At 38.3% G+C, this 19257-nt stretch overlaps 1 protein-coding gene across 1 annotated transcript in view; it reads left to right on the top strand.

Annotated features, from left to right (window-relative positions):
- ERC2 (ELKS/RAB6-interacting/CAST family member 2) overlaps window positions 1-16966 on the top strand; it is a 499899-nt gene extending 482933 nt beyond the window's left edge. The window contains exon 19 of the mRNA XM_059823475.1: window positions 16832-16966. Within this exon, the coding sequence (XP_059679458.1) occupies window positions 16832-16966 (135 nt within the window). The remainder of the gene's footprint in view (window positions 1-16831) is intronic.
- The last annotated feature ends 2291 nt before the right edge of the window (window positions 16967-19257 follow it).

Raw genomic sequence — 19257 nt, 5'->3', positions numbered from 1 at the left:
TTATCTGTTCTTCTGTTAATCTGCTGAAGAGAACAGAAGTACTGAACAAAATGAAACATTTCTAATGAGAAATTTTATTTCATTCACATATTCACAAAAAGAAAACTAAACTGTATGTATTGTGAATTTAGGTTAGTGTTCTTGACAAAGTGGATGCTACTTGTAGGACAGGAGTAATCTCCCTTCTTGGAAGTGACTTCCAATTATTTGTGTATAGGATGTACAGAATGTTCTGCTTCCTTGGGCAATGTTCTCTGTTCAGAATTGTGAGGGACATGTTCATTGTGTTGTTAGTGATCAACAGGAGTTATGAATTATTGAAAATTATCACACCTTCCAGGCATCTCAGGGCAGTAACATAAAACAAGAAGAGGCACATTTCCCTAAATGAATACATTTTCATTCAACGGGTTATTCACTTAACCAGCATTAAATGTAATCCTCTTTGAATCTCAGTGGCCACATCCTACTCTTTTCCTGTCAGTCTTCATCTCCTGCAAAAGCATGAATTCAGCCTTCAAAAGAATGGTATTTTGGCTAAATCACTGTGTAGCTTTCTGTAAGAAATACAAGAGGGATTCTGTAGAATTAGTGCAAAATAGCTCAAGGTCAGTAGCTCCTAATACTTTACATCATAATTAAAGTATTCACGTTTTGTTCCTTTTTCTTTTCTCTTCCTCTTCTCTTCTCTTTTTTCTTTCTCTCCTCTTCTCTTTTTTTCTCTGCTCTGCTCTTCCTTTCTTTGCTTTTCTTCTTCCCTTTTTCCTCCTTCCTTCTTCCTTCCTTCCTTTTTCTTTTTTATGTCTTTTTTATTTTATTTTTATTTATTTTTCTCTTTTTTCTTTTTTCTTTTTCCTTTTTTCTTCCTTTTTCTTCTTTTTCCTTTTTTTCTTTTTTCTTTTTTTTCTTTTTTTTCTTTTTTCTTATTAAGATGGAAAGGTATTTGTCTCAGTAATATAGCATCATCACCTCTTTTTATGCTAATTTCATTTTCAGACAAGGCAGATCACACTGCTGGCCATTGTGATTTACTGCACACCAGCTTTGCAGAATATAATGGAGCAGGACAGTATTCTTTTTGATGTGGTTAATCTCTGTTATACTTGTGCCTCTCCTGAAAACTGCACTGTGTCAGAGAGTCTTTTGTAGCCAATGGTGACAGGAAGATCAACAGAGAGAGGTTGCTCCATTAACCTCTGAGTAATGAAGTTGCATTTCAGGCAGTCAACACTCACACTGCCAATTTATTATCATTTAAGAGGAAGTGAAACTACTTCAAGCCACTCTAGTGTCTGCATTTTGATAAATACACAGATTGCTAATGTTCTAATGCTAACAATCAGCCTTGAGGGGACCTCTAATGGTGTAGGATGCTGTGGCTGTGTGTCTTCTTGGTCGTGCAAAATGATCAGTCTTCTTCAGCACCAAGAAACCAGGCTAAGTCTATTTATTTCCATACTAAATATGCAGCTGTAGTTTTGCTGATAATGCCAGCTTTATCTGTCCATGTGGAAATGCTGAAAGCAGATAATCATTTGATAACAAATTTGTGTAAACTTTCAAGGGAACTGAATTCAGATCTCCAGATTTGTTTTTATTCAGTTCTGGTTTCCCAGGGGATACACATTTGTAAGGGGATTACTTTCCGTCTTAGAAATGGACATAACCAAAATCTTGGGAACACGTTTAAACCTTCAATTCGTTAAAATCTTGCAGGATTGTCTGACCTTATAAGATTTTCATGACCAATAGTCAAATCCTGTGCGAACAGCTTTCTGAGGAAGCAATAACACTAGTCTCCCCCACCTCAGCAGTAAAACAGGCTTGTAAAAGAAAACACTGCAAAACTGGCATGACCATACCCCCATTCTTCCCGAGTTCTGCTCCTAGGCATGGTCTTTGGCACACATTTTTTCCTGCTAAAGGTAGTGTAATTTACATGTCTGGCTTTCCATAAGTAGTGGAAACACTTTTTATATATAAAAGTCCAGGTGGTTTCATAGCCATATCATACATTCTTTTTCTCCCAGGGTGACATAAATAGTTATTTATCCACAGTATTTCAGAGACACAGAACCAAGGTGGTCAGTTAAGTACAGTATGTTCCTGCTGGTGCCTTGCTGGATTTCTGATGTATTTGTAATTATCCTGTGGGCCAAGTTTTGCCTGAAGGTGGGTCTGAGTGTTTGCTTCCTGGGACTATTTTGACATAGCTCCACTGAAATAATTTGAAAGACTCTGTCTTCCGTGGGCTTTGGATGGATCCTTTTAGTGTCTTTCATCTGTGAAGAGAAAGCACTCAGTAAAGCAGGGGGAATGTTACCTGCATTTTGTAAAAGGATATTGTTTATGAACAGAATACTCAGCCATGGCCTCACGCCCATTGTGCGAGAAGACTGTTTTCTACCCTCTCCTGTGAATAGTCTGAACTATCTTTCTCTCCCTCTGAGCTGTAACTCTTCCTGCTGCAGAGCAGATTCTCTGGCTTGCTCCCTTTGCCTTGCCTCTGCATGAGGAAGGTGGCTGCATCTCCTTGCTTGGGCTTTTCTTTCTTGAGCAATGGCCACTGGACTATGTAGCCACTGGCTGATGGCGCAGAGCTCTGCCACAGGTAGGAGTAATGGCTGTGGCCAGTACAGTTTCTCACTGCTAGCTCTGTACCAAACGGACGGCGTCCTGAGGTCTGTACCAACGCCGCAGGATTTAGAGCGGTGCTGTGTTGCTCTGCTGTTTGCCAGAGCTTGTTACAGACCTGGTGCCAGAATGAGGACCGCAAGCATCTCCCACATGTGCCCCAAAGCTGCATCGAGAAATGCAACCTGCAAAACTTACTGTATTTTCTCCCACTTCCTCTCTCCCTACGCCCACGACACATTTTTCTCTGTACTGAGACAACAGGTATCTCAAAACTCTCCCTTTTGTCTTTAGGCAGCCAGGTTTGGAAAGGGCCCCCTACCAGGTTAGAGCACAAGGCTGCTGTTTGAGGACCTGACTTGACACACAGTGGTTGGCTTTTTCAGCTGTTCTCAGCTGGGAGCGGGTTAGAGCTCTGCTCCCAGCTGCGCGCAGCTGACGGGCCGGCAAGGACGCGCACCGCCGCTGTCTGCGCTGCCGGGGAAGCACTGCTGGGCAGGAGCACAGTGAGGGTTATGGCACTCAAGAGTATTTCCAGGAAAATGTTTTGAATGTTGGGGGAATAGAGTAGGGAATCTCTGCCACCTGCACAGCCGGCGGCGGCTGTGGCGCACTCGGACTGCCTGTGTGTCCTATGTGCAGTCTTCAGAGGTTCTGCAAGGACATGTCACAGAGGAACTGGAAAAGCTCTCAAGAAATCCATAGCAGTGCTGAAAACAGAGAAACACGGGCAACCCTCTGTGGGCCAGTACTGTTTCAACACTCTTTGCCTTCTCAACCCCTTGCTTACTCGATATTACTAGCATTCGTAAAGCAAATGAAAGGCACGGTGTGTGTGTATGGAGGAAGAGAGCTGGGATACTTGTTCTGTGGCGTTGCACAAAGATTTTGTTGGCGTCATTATCAGATTGTCAGGTAGTAAAGATGTTTTCATGTAGCACAAAATTAGTTTCTATTTTGTATACATTTTCAAAAAGGTGAGATAAGATTAGGCAATACTGAATTATAATTTGTAAATCTACAACTTGTTATTGGGTCGCGTCTGTAGTCTTTTTATGGGATTTAAATATACAGTTCACTAATCTTAGCTTCTTCCCTTCCATGTTTAGCCAAAGCGAATTGTTAAAGAATGTGAAATATATTATTTTATTGGCACTGACTCATGACTGAGTCAGTGAACTTTTTTGCACTTACAACTAAAATTGGATTCTAACTTTCAAAAATTTATGACAATTGCTCCTTCTTGTGGCTTGAATGTTGACATATAATTAATTTAGGATTTCTTCTTGAGATTTCCTGTCTAGGTTTGTACCTGTCACAAAAATACCCTTGGAAGTTTATCTAACAGCTGGAACACCACGAGAGTCAATTGAAATTTAGCAGAGATTTACTGGGGCCAACAGGAAGCGCTCAGGGCAGGATGGCATAAATATGCAAAAAGAGCCCTTTTTTTTCAGCTGTTTTAAAGGGTCCCCGTACAGGCTGATAATGGCATAATCCTGAAAAATGCTGACACTGTGTCAGCCAGCAGCACCAGCACAGAAAAGGATTCCACAAGCATGGACTGGCACTTTGTTGAATTATGCGCAGGATGGAAAGATGGCTGTTGCCTTCCCTCAATCCCAGCTGCCCTGCAGGTTTCAGCTCATTCTTTTGAGAAACCAGATATATTTCATGGGAATTTCCCATGAAATGGTTTTGAAATCTATTTTGTTCCTCTGCAGGATTGAAGGAATTCTGAAAATTCAAAATCTAGGTTGCAGTGACTTAGTGACGGTACTGAGGGACTGGGCAGTAAAATGGCAGATGAAATTTCCTTTAGATAAATGTAAAATGAAGCATATGGAAGAAAAGCAACCCTAACACTACATACCAAATGTCAGGATGTAAATTAGCCGTTACTCTTCAGGATGGAGATTTTGCAATTATTATGCATAGTCCTCCAGAAACTTAGCTTTATTTGCTTTTTGACTACAAAAAGGCAAACAATATTATAAATACCTAGGAAAGAAAGAGATGCCTAAATACAAAGCCATTTTTTACCCCTGTACCCGTTCAAGCTTTGCCCACATCTTTGCTATTCCACACATTTCTGATAAGCTACTGAGAACAAATAGCACAGAAAAGGCTAGAAAAAAGGATTATGAGGATGACAGAGATTCAGAAGTGTTTCTACATGAAGAGAGACTAGAACAATATAATTCTTTGGCTTGGAAAAGAAGTAGAAATATGAGAAGTCTCTAAAATCATGAACAGTCTGGAGGGTGTGAATATGAAACAACTGGTAAATTTTCCCACAATATGGGCACTTAGTGAGATGAGCAGGCAGTGGATTCTAGCTACAACACAAGGCAATACTTGCTCAATACCACTTAACTGTTGCCCAGGCTTGCCATGCCAGCTGTGGAGACCACAAGCATAAAAGAAATTAGAACAGTGCTAAATGGTTTGTGGATGGTATTGGTCTATTGATAGTTATTAAATGCCATGTTCCAGATTGCAGGGAGCCCTGATCTCTCAGGGGCACGTGCATTGCGGCGAGCCTGGAGGATGCATTCCCTAGAGGGAAAGGGCAGGCCCTGTTCCCTTCTGCATAGGGATAGTGTAAGGTGTGAGTTGTTCTTGATCCACACTTCAAATTTTGGAAGAGAGCTGAATTATTAGAAATTATTAGTGGAACAAGCTGCATTTTCTATGAGCCTACAAAACAGTTGGTGTTCATTATTGTGTCAGTGCCTAATGGTGGAAGATTATGTACCTTGAGGAATTAAAATTAAAATTTCATTTAATGAAATGAAAGTAAAGATCCCAAAACTTTCTATTGGAAAAAAACCCTGCAAAGGACATGGTTTATCCTCCTCCTCCTTTTTTATGCCCTATGTTTGTGATCTTGTGACTTGCATGAGAAAATGACTGGGGTTTTTTGTTGTTGTTTTTTACATGATTGTTAATTGTTGAGCTCTGTTAGAAAGCGATTCCTGGCTTAATCAATTGCTTTAGATGATAAAACAATTGATAAATTACAGTTAGGGTATATGCTACAAAAATTGGCTTGTTCAAAAGCACAAGCAGCTTAAACAAATTAATAAAAAGTTAGTTTGGTTTGATCTGTGCAAATGTTTGCAACAACAAGATTTTCTCATCAAAAAAAATGCAGTGAAACCATGTTCTTTGACTTAATCCTTGCATTTTATATTCTAGCCCTCACAATACAGCATGCTAAATTCAAATATGAAATCATGGTGCAGCCGTGCTTTTTTGCTGAATTTCCTACATCTTTGTGTCCAACTCCAACATACTTTGTATAGCACAATCCAAAGTGTATAAATATGAATGTGGAGGTGTACGTAGCAGTGGTGACCTATGTTATATCTTTAAGTTCAGGTAGAAAATGAGGCAAGGCATGCAAGTGTGAGAAAAAAAAATAAATCCAGAAGATTAGAATTAAATGGGCTGGAAAATTTTATTTGTATTTAGAACACTTAATGAGAAATTAGGATGTGTTCTCAAATTTGATTTTCTCTTCTTGAATTAGAGTCCAGTAAGAGCAAAGTTTCTGGAAAGTAGCCTGAAACTATCTTGTCTTTCTTGTAATGTAGTTGTTTCAGTGGAAAAGATTTTTTTAAGTACCAGTTCTGTTGCTACTCCGTCTAAAATTAATGGAGCGACAAACGAAGTTTGTACTGCCATCATTGTTCTTATTTTCCAAGTTGTTTCTATGGGCTAAGTTCCACTCTGAGCTTTACTTTTTCCTCAGTGGCTTTGACATATTTGTGCAAGCAAAACAAGAGAATCTTCTAGTTTTGTTTTGCTGTTTTTAATTAGCAAATTGTTGACCTCAAAAATGCTTTTGTGAACTACTCTTCTTGTGTTTTATCTTGTTCCAACCAACAGGACTGCAATATGCAGGTAAAGTAGGTGGCGATGATATCACACAATTTCCAGCTATAGTCCAATCCCACCACTCAGCAATGAGTTGGTCAGAGATTGGCAACAGAGACTGACAAAGTGGTAAGAGCACTACTGCAGAGAATGAAATAAAAAAGAGTGGGGAGAAATAAAACTTAAGCAAGCAGAAAAATAGAGAGAGAAAAAATAGAGAAGGTCTGTGCGTAGTTGGAGATTGAGAGAGGAAAGAAAATGGGCATGGGGAAATAGGTGTTCTCTAGAAAAAAATACTATTCAGTGGAAGTTGTGATTAATGTTGGATTGTAGTGATTATTTTTGCTCATAAATTTACTAGTCTTGTATTGCTAAACACAGTTTAATTGCAATGCATCAAATTAGCAAGCAGAAAATGTTGCCCTTGTAATTTTATATGATTTCATAATGAAGGTCATATTTTTAGTTGTATGTGTTTACCTGTCATTTGACACTTGCATTGAAGGTCTGAGTATCTCCTTTGGAAATCTTGCAATCTAAGCCTCTGATCTCTCTGTTACACACTTGCATGCTTTTGAGTTCATAAATGGTCAAAAAGATGGTGTCTGGAGATTGGGGACAGCAAGATTTTGCTTAAATCGCTTATTGCTATTTTATTATTTTCTTTTATGCAAGAGTGATTATTATTGGTATGCTGATAACTGCGTAGCATATTGTATGCATGCCCTTAGTAGAAGTATAGCCTGTAAGGTCCCTTTCAGGATAGACTCTTAAGCGTTCTCTTGATGTGAGGTGCACATTTCAGTCTCACTTGCAGTGAAAACTAAAACATATGCCTATATGCTTACTAGAGCTGGTCCCTAAGTCATCCCTATCATGCACTGAGAAATGCGTGGGCAGACCCATAATTGTGGAGAAGCTCATAATATTGGGGCCTAAAGTATAAAAATTATTGCATAATTAGACCACACAAGTTAGATTTCAAAATGCTGCGTGTTGTTTGGATGGGTATTTAAAAAATAAGTAGCTGTCGAGCATGTATGGTCATGTTGACACTGCCACACACAGTCATTGTAATGCTTTAGCAGTTTGAGGAGTTTTAAGTGGATCCAGCATCGGTCTTACTTCAAATAGACCAAACCCACTAACACTTTCCTTAGCTGTATCTCTTTCTTCTTGGCATTAAAAGATGCAACTGTAAATACCACACTTCACTTTTATAAGTAGGTTCATATCATGAACCACATAAAATAAAATATATTTAGGATCATTTGGAGGGGAAGAAGATGAAAGTATATCTCATTTACTGTAAAACAGGCTTTTAGTATATAACAAAACTCTGAGCTATCCTTAGGCATATTGATTTCTTTTATATTATTAGTAATATAATAAGCATACCTCACAATGCCCTCCACAGCACAATTAGTATTTAAATATAACTGATAGGATAACTTTAAAGAGTACAGGGCTATTAACTAGCAGAACAAACTAATGAAATGGCATGTTAGTGGTTTGCCTAAATTATGAAATATAGATGGGGACATACAGCTGTTGGTACACATATTCAGATCCACATAGCAATACTCTGAAGCTTGTTAGCTTATTCTCAGCTTCAGAAGATAAGCAATCTAATATGATTGGAAAAGCAGATGCAAGCCATTAGATGCATCTTTATTAATTTTCTTCATATTATTTGGTTAAGAAAAAGATAATCCCAGCAACCTTCTGCCAATTTACTGGAGTCATCTGCCCTAAGGACACCATGCTATGCCCAGCACTTCCAAGAAGACTTGTTCTCTCTAGCCAAGAATCCAGCCTTTTCCTAAGGGAAGAAATAGGCCCACACATGAAGTACCTCAAACCTGCACTCAGCCCTCACCACCTCTTTTCCACCCAGCTCCGTCCAGCCTTTGGGTACTTCAAAAGGAGTACAGCCCTTGTATGCCTGCTCGTTGGCTGGAATGCTTTTGGATTAAACTTCCTCACCACAACCACCAAATTTATTAGTATTTACCCTGGTACAACATCTAGTAACCAATATGCTTCTAACAACAGAGTGTGGTGACAGCCACAGTAACTGGAGTTATCCAAGCACAACAGCCAGCCAATTTTAGCTATTAAATATTGACAATCCTCTGGTAGGATGCATGAGGTGAGAACCAAGTCATACTCTGTACAACCAGACAAATATGTATAAGATTTTAAGAATTTCCTTCTAGTCCCAAACTATCAGCAAATCTAAAAAGATGACAGAAAAAATAAGTCCTACAAATTCTAGAAATTCCCCTCATCCAGAGAAAAGCCACAACTATGACCTTGCTTGGCTCAGGCAAACTCCTCGGAACAGAAAAGAAACAGTCCTTCATCACTGGTGGCCAAAGAATGTGCTTTGCCTTTGACATCATTTTTGTCCCTCCAAAAGGAGTGGCCAGTCATTTCTGTGGATCAGCAAGTCGGAACGTACTGAGCCCTCGGCAGCACTTGGCAGCAGCAGTGAGCTGGGTGCACCCAAAGGCTGACTACGCCTGAGCAAAAACCCTGTTACCTCACCCATGAAGAAACAGGGGAGGACACCAGCGAAATGCACGTGGACAGAAAGAACAAGATTGCCAACCCCTTCCCTCCTTAATCTGAAACCTGTCTTTATTGTTCTCTGCACATTCAACCTCTTACATAAGCTGTAGCTCATCTGGGAATGAGGGCAGCAGCAACGCATTACAGGCTTGAGAGAGACACAGATATTTCAGATGCAGAAGTGTTCAGCCAACTCCTCATTTGCTCCGTATCTGCAGACTGGTAACTCCTGGCAGTGATGAATCTGCAGGGGTTTGCAAAACGTGGGACCACAATGCAGTTTTACAAGGCGAACAGAACCCTCAGAGCTCAGGGACCACGAGCATCCCCATGGAAGTGCAGTAGCAACCTTGCACTGTTTCCTGAAAAAAACATCAGTCCTTAGGGAGATAGGAAGGGGTATTCTTCTAATTTGTATCTCATATTAGAGTTTATAATTTAAATCTACCCCTCAGTTACATCTGTAATATCTCCTTTCATTAATTTAATTCATCTTTCTTCTCCATTTCACAATCCAGTTTTTAAAATCTGAATTGAATATATGTTTTAACTTAAAGAAATGAAAAAAATAAGAGCAGTGGGGAGTGTTGATTTAAATAAGTGGATGCTCATAAGTGAAACTTATCCCAGCTGAGATTTTAGTGGGTTTGGTTTTTTCTGTTTTCATTTTGCAGTGGATTTCTAGCAACAAAGATTTCTCTATCCAGTGAAAAATCTCGCTTTTAAGAGAAAACAGCATCTTGAGGTTTCCTTTTTTTAAAAAAAATTAAACAAAACATGCAGCAAGTTGCAATTAAATTTCAGTTAACAAAATGCAAAAATACACCCAACCTCCATCTGCCAAAAATAAATAGTTGAAAAGTAATTTCACATCCCTGACAATGATGACTGTGTTTATGACATATTTCTGGTGCCATATTCCGCTCTCCTATCACTGCCAGCTCGCGTCCAGTATTTAGAAGTAAAACAGAAACACATTGAACTTGCTGAACTAGATGTTGCCACACTGCAACTCTAATGGGCTTAGTGACCACAACCTACAGGGGCCAGAATGTGTCAACAGCAAAAGGGCCAACCTCAATCACTGTCTGTGCTTTTACAAAGTTGTTACATGTTTAATTCTTTGCAGCTTAGTTCTCCTGCTGTTTTGGCTGCTCAAAACCAAGGCTCATATATTGCAGCAGCCTTCTCTACCTCATATAATGCCACAAAGGTCCCAGCAGGAGACCTTTCAGTGGAGCAGACAAGCCACAGGCTAGGGCAAACAGGGCATCACAACTTCCTAATAAGATGACTTATTAGATTGGGGGCTTGACACAGCTTTTATTTAACCACTTCTTTTCCCAGGCACCAGAAGCAGGACTTGCCTGTCTGCTTGGAGCACAGCAAGTGGCGTGTGGATTTGCAGCAAGCGCTGCCACGTGCATTCAGTCCAGTCTACCTGGAGAGCGTGGTTTCCGATGCCAGCTTTCTCACTACACCAAGGCAACAATTTTGCCCTTAATGTCAGATTTCCCGCCGCACGGTTGTTTCTTACAGTAGACTAACGCTTTCCCGCTGGGTCGGTCAGTGCCTGTTCGGGGCTGAGTGGGCTTGCGGCGGCCGGCAGTGACGGGGTTAAGCGGCGGAGGAGGCAGGCTCGGTTCCCTGCCTGCACTTGCAATGGCCTGGGGCAGTGCCTGCTGGTGGGGAGCTGGGGAGGGTGCCTTGCCTTGGCCCAGGTGGCAGACAGGCAAACCATGTTATTAAGAAGCAGAGATCGCAAAACCTTGATCTTCAAAAAAGGCCCCTAATTAGTCCCTCGCATGAGAATAAATGGCATTCCACATCAGCAAGGGTGAAAAAGGCTCCTTCAAATTTCATTAAGTAATCGCTGCTATTGACAGTTTTTAGGATCAGGTTGGGAACCCTTGTTGTTCGAACCACTTTACCCGAGAACTCTTCTTTATTTGTCACTTGGGTTTGATTTAAATAAAAAAGTCTTAATGGTCTCACGGGCTGCATCTTAAGGAAGTCATAAATGTCTTGAGAAAGAGCTCCATACCCTGTGCTGCTGAGTCACTGCTGCCTCCGGGAGCAGCTCTTGGGTCCGCTGGAGCTGATGGAAATTCTTCCATCATCTTCAATACGCCCCAGCTCAGCCCATCGAAGAGTGCTAGTCTGAAGCCATCCTTAACGTTTCCGTAACCCTCTTTTTAATTCAGTGTGAAAGTGACAGATTGAAGAATATGTGCTGAGTTTTCTCATATTTCTGAAGAGCTTTGATTTGGACTAGACTTGTTTTATGGAAAGAGAAAGTTTATTTTAAAAAAAAATTCTGTCTTTCAACTCGTATTCCACTTGTCTGATTTTGATTTATAAACATTCCCAGTAGAGAAGGCATCCTTGTCCAAATAGTCTCAAGGTTCATAAACTTCATCTGATTTTATCATATAATTGTACAGTAGTTTTCAAGGACTCTTGCTCTCTGGAGGGCTTCAATCCATTTGATTTTATTCATCCCAATGGTATCTGCTTTTATCCCTATCTCAGATTAACAATTCTGGCATTATAGCAATATGGAAAGTTCATCACATTCATGCAGTGATTCTACCACCAGCTGCAGATACTTCTGAAGTTTACTGTATAATGAATTTAAAACATAAATAGCAACAAATGGGATAAATAATTTCTTTGCCAGAATTGGAACACAGTTAATTTTGTCTTTATAAATAACTTTTTATACTGATGGGTTTTGTGATCCTTTCAATATTTAATTAAATCACACAGTTTCTGGATCTTTCTTTTAAAGTATATTTTACTCATGTATTTACCACTTTTAAGCTTTATTGTAAGTAACTGTAAATCATGGAAAAAGTAAAAAGAAAAAAGGTTCTACTCCTACAGTGTAGCTAAGAAGATATTTTCTAGCTTCTAAGAAATACACCTCAGAATTGCTTATTCAAAATCAAGAGTTATCATTATCAGGGATATTTCATGTTGTTATAAAAAGGAGATTTGTTACTAGGATTTTGTAAACTAGGTTTGAGCTATTTATTTTCTGAAAGGATTAGTGCATGAAGCGTAGAGCAGGACACCTTTGCCTAGGTACACCTGAATGTTGTCAGGCAGTTGCAGATCTCCCAGGTAACATTTCCTTAAGTGGAGTTTTTAAGAATGACTAAAATTTGTTCTCCTCCAAGCAGGGTGTTTACTGTCTGTGTTCAGTGTTCTCCAGATAATGTGCAGTGCTGCACTTACCGTTCGAATCAAGAAACTTCCTTCAGCATTACTTTAACCTGTGGGCTTTATTGATTTGAGATGTAAGAAATTGTATGCCAAAACTTTGGTTATTTTAACTAGTTCTAAACAAGAAAGACTAACATCAGTTTTGACAACAAACAAAACCAGTTTTTGTTCTATCGGTTATGTTTAAAAGATTCCAATTTCAAACTAAACACAACTTGTGGTTATTCTGTCAGATATTTATATAGCCACTGGGGCGCCATAGTTATGCACCGCATACATCATTGTATTTTTAAAATGTACTTAATGAACATTTTTTCTTTTCTGGTAACTACTTCATTGCCTTAAATGAATGCATTCCAATAGAATTTGTAACAAATGAGCACTTTGTGTTTGCATTAATGCCAAACACGTTTAACAAATTTTTAACAAGGAACACTGGCAAAAAGCCAAACTCCTAGAGGGACACTGAAGGAATGCTATAAATTTAAACTAGATTTTACCTTTTCACTCAGCTCAACAAGTGTCTTAGGTGTCTTTGGCATCTCGGCATTGCAAGTTTTCTGTGGAGGTTGGATACAACTTTATGTCTTAATTATTTCTCTTCTTGGCCCTCCTTGCTAGAGATTTTCACATCGATATAACAGGCTTTAACAGGTTACTCTATTCTTTAGAAAGTGAGAGGTGGGTTTTCATTCTTTCCATGAGAGTTAGGCCAGGAGGAAGTAGCAAAACCAGTATTTATTGTTGGGACTGTTATGACGGAGAAGTTCAAATAGTACATATCATGGCATTTCATTTTCATTTATCCTATCTTAGGGGAACTATACAGCGGCGAGCACGCCAGCAGATCTGTGCTACCTAATATTGTTTCTTGTGCTGAGTTGCAAATATCTGGACTGTGATCATGTTTGCAACTGCACTTCAGGGGCAGGGGAAAGGCAGCCCGCAGTGCTCCCACTAGTCCCAGCCCTGGGCTTGCACAGAAGCCACGAACAGATTTTTGGCTGAATCAAACACCTGGGGGGATTCTGCAGTTGTTAAGTTATGCCCACATGGTACATGTCATAACAGACCTTGGGAATCACCTAGGCTGTAATACATGTTCGCATTAAAAGTGTTACAAGTAGCTCCACAAACCACATGCTTGCTCTTTACTTGTAACTTAATATATTAATTTAATTTTTACTATGTTATTTCAGTTTTAATCAAATGCAGGAACTGAAAAATAATAATACTTAGCACTCATCCAAGGCTATTAAGGCACATTACAAACATTAAGCCTTGCAAATTCCTGTGAGGACCCTGATGTTATCCCTGCTATAGCAAAGAGCAAGTTAGGCACAGAAAAATGATATGACTTTTTCCTTAGTCACACAATAAGCTAGTGGCAGGGACAGCATTCAGAACAGTATTGTGCCAGGGCTTTGTCTTAGTTAATCATGTCATTCTTTTCATGGTTTTGCACAGACAAAAGTAAAAATTGAGAATGCATTTTTTTTTCCTTCATGTCATTCAGATTTTATTGTTGCAAGAGGCACAGTTGAGTTCCAGAAGGTGACTTGAGAAAGACTTCATGAGTTGTAGCCTTATTTTTCAAATACTACTTTTCAGTCTAGTTACTTGTTTCTAGCAAATGAAATTATTTCCCATCATTTGTTGGTACTCTGATAGCAGTAATGATGAATGAGTCTAGAGAAGGAAACTGAGGAATTCATCCTGACAGCTTTCTAAAAAATGTCACATTATAATACAGGTGCCTTGTCATAGATTAAGGAGCAGAAATAGCCCTAACAGGTTTTCATTGATGATATCCTTCTCTACTAACATTTGGTCAGATACCAATTCCCTGCAATAAAGTAGCTATTCCCTCTCTTTCTGACTCACTAATTACCATATCAGTTGTTGGCCTTTTATGTAGGTACCATGTGTAACAGGTTAGGAGAGGGCAATTTAAGCCTATGTGAATGGGTATCTGTTTTTGTATCTGGGTGCTTGTTGCAAACATTTGGAAAGCATATGGAGCATAATGGACATTAACCCAGATGTCAAAAATAGCCCACATTTTACTACTGTTATTAAACAGTTTCCCCTTTAACCCCTTTGTGTTTACCCACCCTCTCCAGCTTGTTTCTGCAAATCGCTGCTGAGAGGAAAGGATTGGAGGTAAAAAGTAGTAATCAGGCAGGTGTCTTTATCCAAAGGAAAAACAATCTGAACAAATATTTGTGGGCTACTACACTTTTATATCTTCACATCCTTCTGCTGTTTTCATTGATTGGTATCTAATGGACTGTCAGAGGTGCCAAGCTCATAAGACATTAATTTCAGCTGGAGCACTGCTGAATCTCAGCCCCAATCTATGTTACCAAATTGTATTTCTGTTTGAGAGGTTCAGTGACCTATACCAAGTACAGCATTGAAGAAACAAATATAAATTTAATTTACTCAACCTCAGTTGGTATCTGACAGCAATATCCTTTTCTATATTTATTTGACTGACTTGAGAAATACTTTGCATTTCCTACCTGTGGTGAACAAGTTTTTGTTACACTTCCAATACATAGATGGTTTCCTGATGAATGGGTGGGTTGATTAAGTGGGTGGGATTTATTCAGGGGGTTTCATTCTATACTAAAACCCCAATGAAAATGTGGGGAGCAAGCCAGAGAGAGATTGTATTTTGTGATTTGTTGCTGTTCCCCAGATTGGACACTTTATTCTGGGTTCTTATTTTTAAGACCATAAATGAGCTTTAATTGCAAAGGAACTTCAGCTTGTAAAATATCAAGTATATTGAAGATTTGCTGTGATTATGTTTTAGCAAACATGTTAAAAAATATAGACATTTTTGTGCTGCGGTTTCTGGAATGTACTCTCCTCATTAATTTATATGGGTGCTTCCTATGCCTGTATATCTCTTTGAATGATGATTAAGAAATACTCAGCACACAAAAGAATGGGAGCTATGCACAGTTCACGAAACGTAATGCATGCTCTGACTTAACGGTTTTCATAAAAAGTTTGCAAAGATTTTATGTGCCAGAACTAGTAACATGATCTACTTTAGGAACTCCCTGGCTTTCCAGCTCTGCAGAAGTCATTTTTCCTTCATTCAAGGGCCAGATCCAAAACCTGTTAAAATCAGTGGGAACCTTTCCACATTTCAGCGGGCTTTGGATTACTCCCTAAGTGTTTTAACCAGAAGAATTGTACCAACCTCCTCTTGGAAAAGTAAAACTGTTCATCTAAGTTTGTATTATATAAACCATTATATGTACTTGCCACACAGACATGAACTTGAAAATAGGGATTTAAAATCATTTGCAAGTTTATTCTGTTAACAGCGTTTCACTTTACTCGCAGCATAATTACTCTGATAAATATCAGCTTCTAAAATTTAAAGGGGCATTTTAGTCAAGTAGTACTATTTTCAAAACAACAATTTTTCAGCTGTATACAAAAGTGTAAGCATTCTATGGCAATTTCTTTTTCATAAAATTGGATGTTTTAGAAACTCTTAAGGTTACGTAAATGCAAGGTCAATAACGAAGAATCCCATACGTAATGCATTTCCCCTTTTCTAGAAACAAAGTCAGTAGATAAATGAACAACTGCCCTGTAAAGGAATCATTTAATTCCTCCCACTCATCTGATATACAGATAATGTGAATAAGACTAATTCACTGCTCTCTGTTCAAGAATACTGTGCCATTTGCTTGCAACAGAACTAGTGTAACAATAAAAATCATTCATTGTCACTTACAAGCAGGCACAGAGCCTCATCCAAAGCCCGTGGAAGGCAGGAAGACTCCACTGACTGACTGGGGCTTACACCACTCGCCTCGTGTCGTCCCCGGGGTTTCAGCAATGCCAGCCAAGCCATGAAAAGCAACAGTCATTGATTAGTGACTGCGTGGCTGAAAAACGCGTAACAGATTGTTGTATATTTTACCTTTTATAAATCTGAGGTTCTTGTATCCATAAAACCTTTCTCTACTGTTTTGTAAATTCAAGTGGACTTAAAGTGCTTAAAATATAACAATAAAATGTTGCTTTCAGTACCTTCAGTCCTGGAGAGTTGCTAGAGGTATTACATATTCCCTCACCCGCCATGGAACTGGGTGGAAATAAATGGATGATTCATTTGGTTTCCAAATAAAAATATTTAGTTTTGCTAATAGGGTTTCCACTTCAAACCTACTGTACTTATAGATATGAGCAGAAAACTCACCATTTACAGAATCACAAGCACAATAGAATTTCACATCTTTGGAATTTAAAATCTTTCCCATTTAGGGGGAATCCTGTCATACAAATCAGCTGTAAAACTAATTGCCACCCTGTGAACATAATAAGTGGGTTCAAATCAAGTTTAAATCCTCACGTAGTCCGTAGTCCCTAGAAAAGCAATATATCCACTGATGTCTATGAGAAGCTTGATTAGATGAGAACTAGGATGTTTTGTATGCTTCAATCATGTTACTAATTGGAATATTTTGTTCCTTTGTTACAGCTGTCAGAGGAACTAGCAAAAGAGGAAGAAAAAAATGTAGCACTGGAAGGTAACGATGATAATCTATTGCACTGGATCTCCAAACATGATCACGATACCCTGGAGAAGATCGCAGATGCAGAAAATAAAAGCTAAGGTTGCTATCTAATGAAATGCTGCATTAATTGGCATTTTCTCCGTTATTTTTTGTAGTCTACTATGAAATTAAATACTTTGGAAAATAATGAAGGAGACTCAAGCAGAAATTATAAGAGCTTCATTTCTGTCTTTAATGGGTCTTGCAAGTTATTCTGTTTTCACAAAGAAACCATCTGTTCAGAATATTATTCTTTAATGCAGTTCAGTTAAACAGCTTATTTAACTAATTTTTGGTAAATTGATGTTGATTTCAATAAGTAATTCAGATTCTCTTAGGTGTGGTATCTGCATTTGCCGATTTTACCTAGTCTATTCTAAAGTATCACTTCTATTGCACTAGATTATCAAAGAGGTATTAGTAAAATGCTATATAAGGGTGTTGGCATTAATCTTACCCCCAGTTAGATGTGGGCTTTTCCAAATAATAAAACCCAAGCCTTTACCCTCCTCTGTTTTCTTATATCTACTGATACAATAATAATAAGTAAAAAAACAAAACAAAACAAAACCCAAAAAACTTTGATAGTATAACCAGTATTAAGCTCTGGGCCAGGTTGGAAATGAAATCAATTTTTGGTACTAATAACTGATGACAAAGATTAGCTTTATGAAAATATGGTGTGTGTCTCTGACAATGCATAGGACATCTAATTTGAGCATAAATATAAGATTATTTACAAGATGTATTTATTCCTGGATGGTAAAAGCTTGAGGCATATATAAATACATATGTACATATATATATATATGGACATATACACAAGGATGTATCAACCTTTTACCATCCAAATGCATACAGGTTTTCAACAATAAAAGCTGGGACTCTTTAAAAAAAACAAAAATAAAGATAAGATTGCTGTGAATACAGTATATGCACTAGGTCTCCTGTAAACGAGGAACTGTTTGTTATTGTTTTCTACATTGAAAAACAGTCTCCAACATGGATCCCAACGAATCTTAGATGTTGAAGAAGAAAATACCAATGAACAAATAGCACTTAAAGGCTGTTTGTATCAACAAAATGTATCTAGTAAAATAAATTTAAAGCACATGCAAGGAAAAATAAAAATGTGGAATCCTTACATTCAGTGAGAGAATATAACTGATAGTCAAATCTCTACCACTTCTCAAGGAGAGGATCCTTATGACTCCATGAACATTTTCAGTCAGTCTGGCAAACATGTGCAAATGTTTGGCTGTTTTATTGAGGCATCTTTTGTCCATGGAAGAAATGCTTCCATGCTGATGGGAGTGTGAAGAGAATATCTGCATTTTTAAAGGACAAACAATAAATTTAAGCATGGGTGGCCTTAATCCTTAGTAGTTTTTCTTTGCTGCTGTAAAAAAGAGAAATCTAAATGGATACTCCTAAAGTCTTGCACTGAATTTAGAAAAATTATTTTTGGAACCTGTGGTGCAATTAACCCTAAACATCCTACATGAGCCATACATAGTAACCCCTTTAAAATTATTGTCTAGAGATTATATTTTATTTATTTGTACCATAATTCTTGGTGCAATCAAAGAGCAATTTATTCGAGCAGGAGTCCTGCTGGATGCTACTGTCTTCAGTAAATAGAGTAAAACGTATAGAATTAGTATAGCATAGATAATCCAAATTTCATTCATGTTTAAAAAGTTTGTCCTTTAACTATCAATGGCATTTTAGATCTTTGTTTTTGAAACAGCAAAGCTTTTGGGAGTATATTTAGCACATATGACAAATGTTGCACTTGGAAACTCAGACAACAAAACTAGTTTCTCATGACAAATTTGTTGTCGCAGTAGGGGACAATCGTCTGTGTCTCTTACAATCAGGTCTTTACCTTAACTCTGCAACTGAATACTTGAAGTAGGAAATAAACTAGGGGGGAAATAGGGTCACAGATACAAAGCTGTATAGTTAGATATTTATATGTATGTGCCAATTTTGTCACAGATATTATTTTAGGGGCATTTTTGCTCCACTCATGTTGGTAAGAGTATTGATCTAAACTTTTATCAGGGCCTACAAGTTAGCCCCTACAGAGGAAAATTTTGTCTAACATTGCTTTTTTCTTTCTTGTTTTTTTTCTTTTCATTTCATGTGATACTCTATGATGTTTGGAGAAAATCTTTTCATATACTAAAATAGAATCTCGGGGTTTACAATAAACACTGTGATGTTGGGAAATATTTTATTTGAGCAAAGTTTGGTAGGTTTGTTTCCCCCTCTAAGTGTAAAGAAGCAAACCAACTTTTGGTTAACATTTAAGATAATGATCATTATTTTAATGTGAGATCAGTCT

The sequence above is a fragment of the Gavia stellata genome, chromosome 12 (genome assembly GCF_030936135.1).
Source record: "Gavia stellata isolate bGavSte3 chromosome 12, bGavSte3.hap2, whole genome shotgun sequence".
NCBI classification, from domain to species: domain Eukaryota; kingdom Metazoa; phylum Chordata; class Aves; order Gaviiformes; family Gaviidae; genus Gavia; species Gavia stellata.
This window is presented reverse-complemented; position numbering and strand designations above follow the sequence as displayed.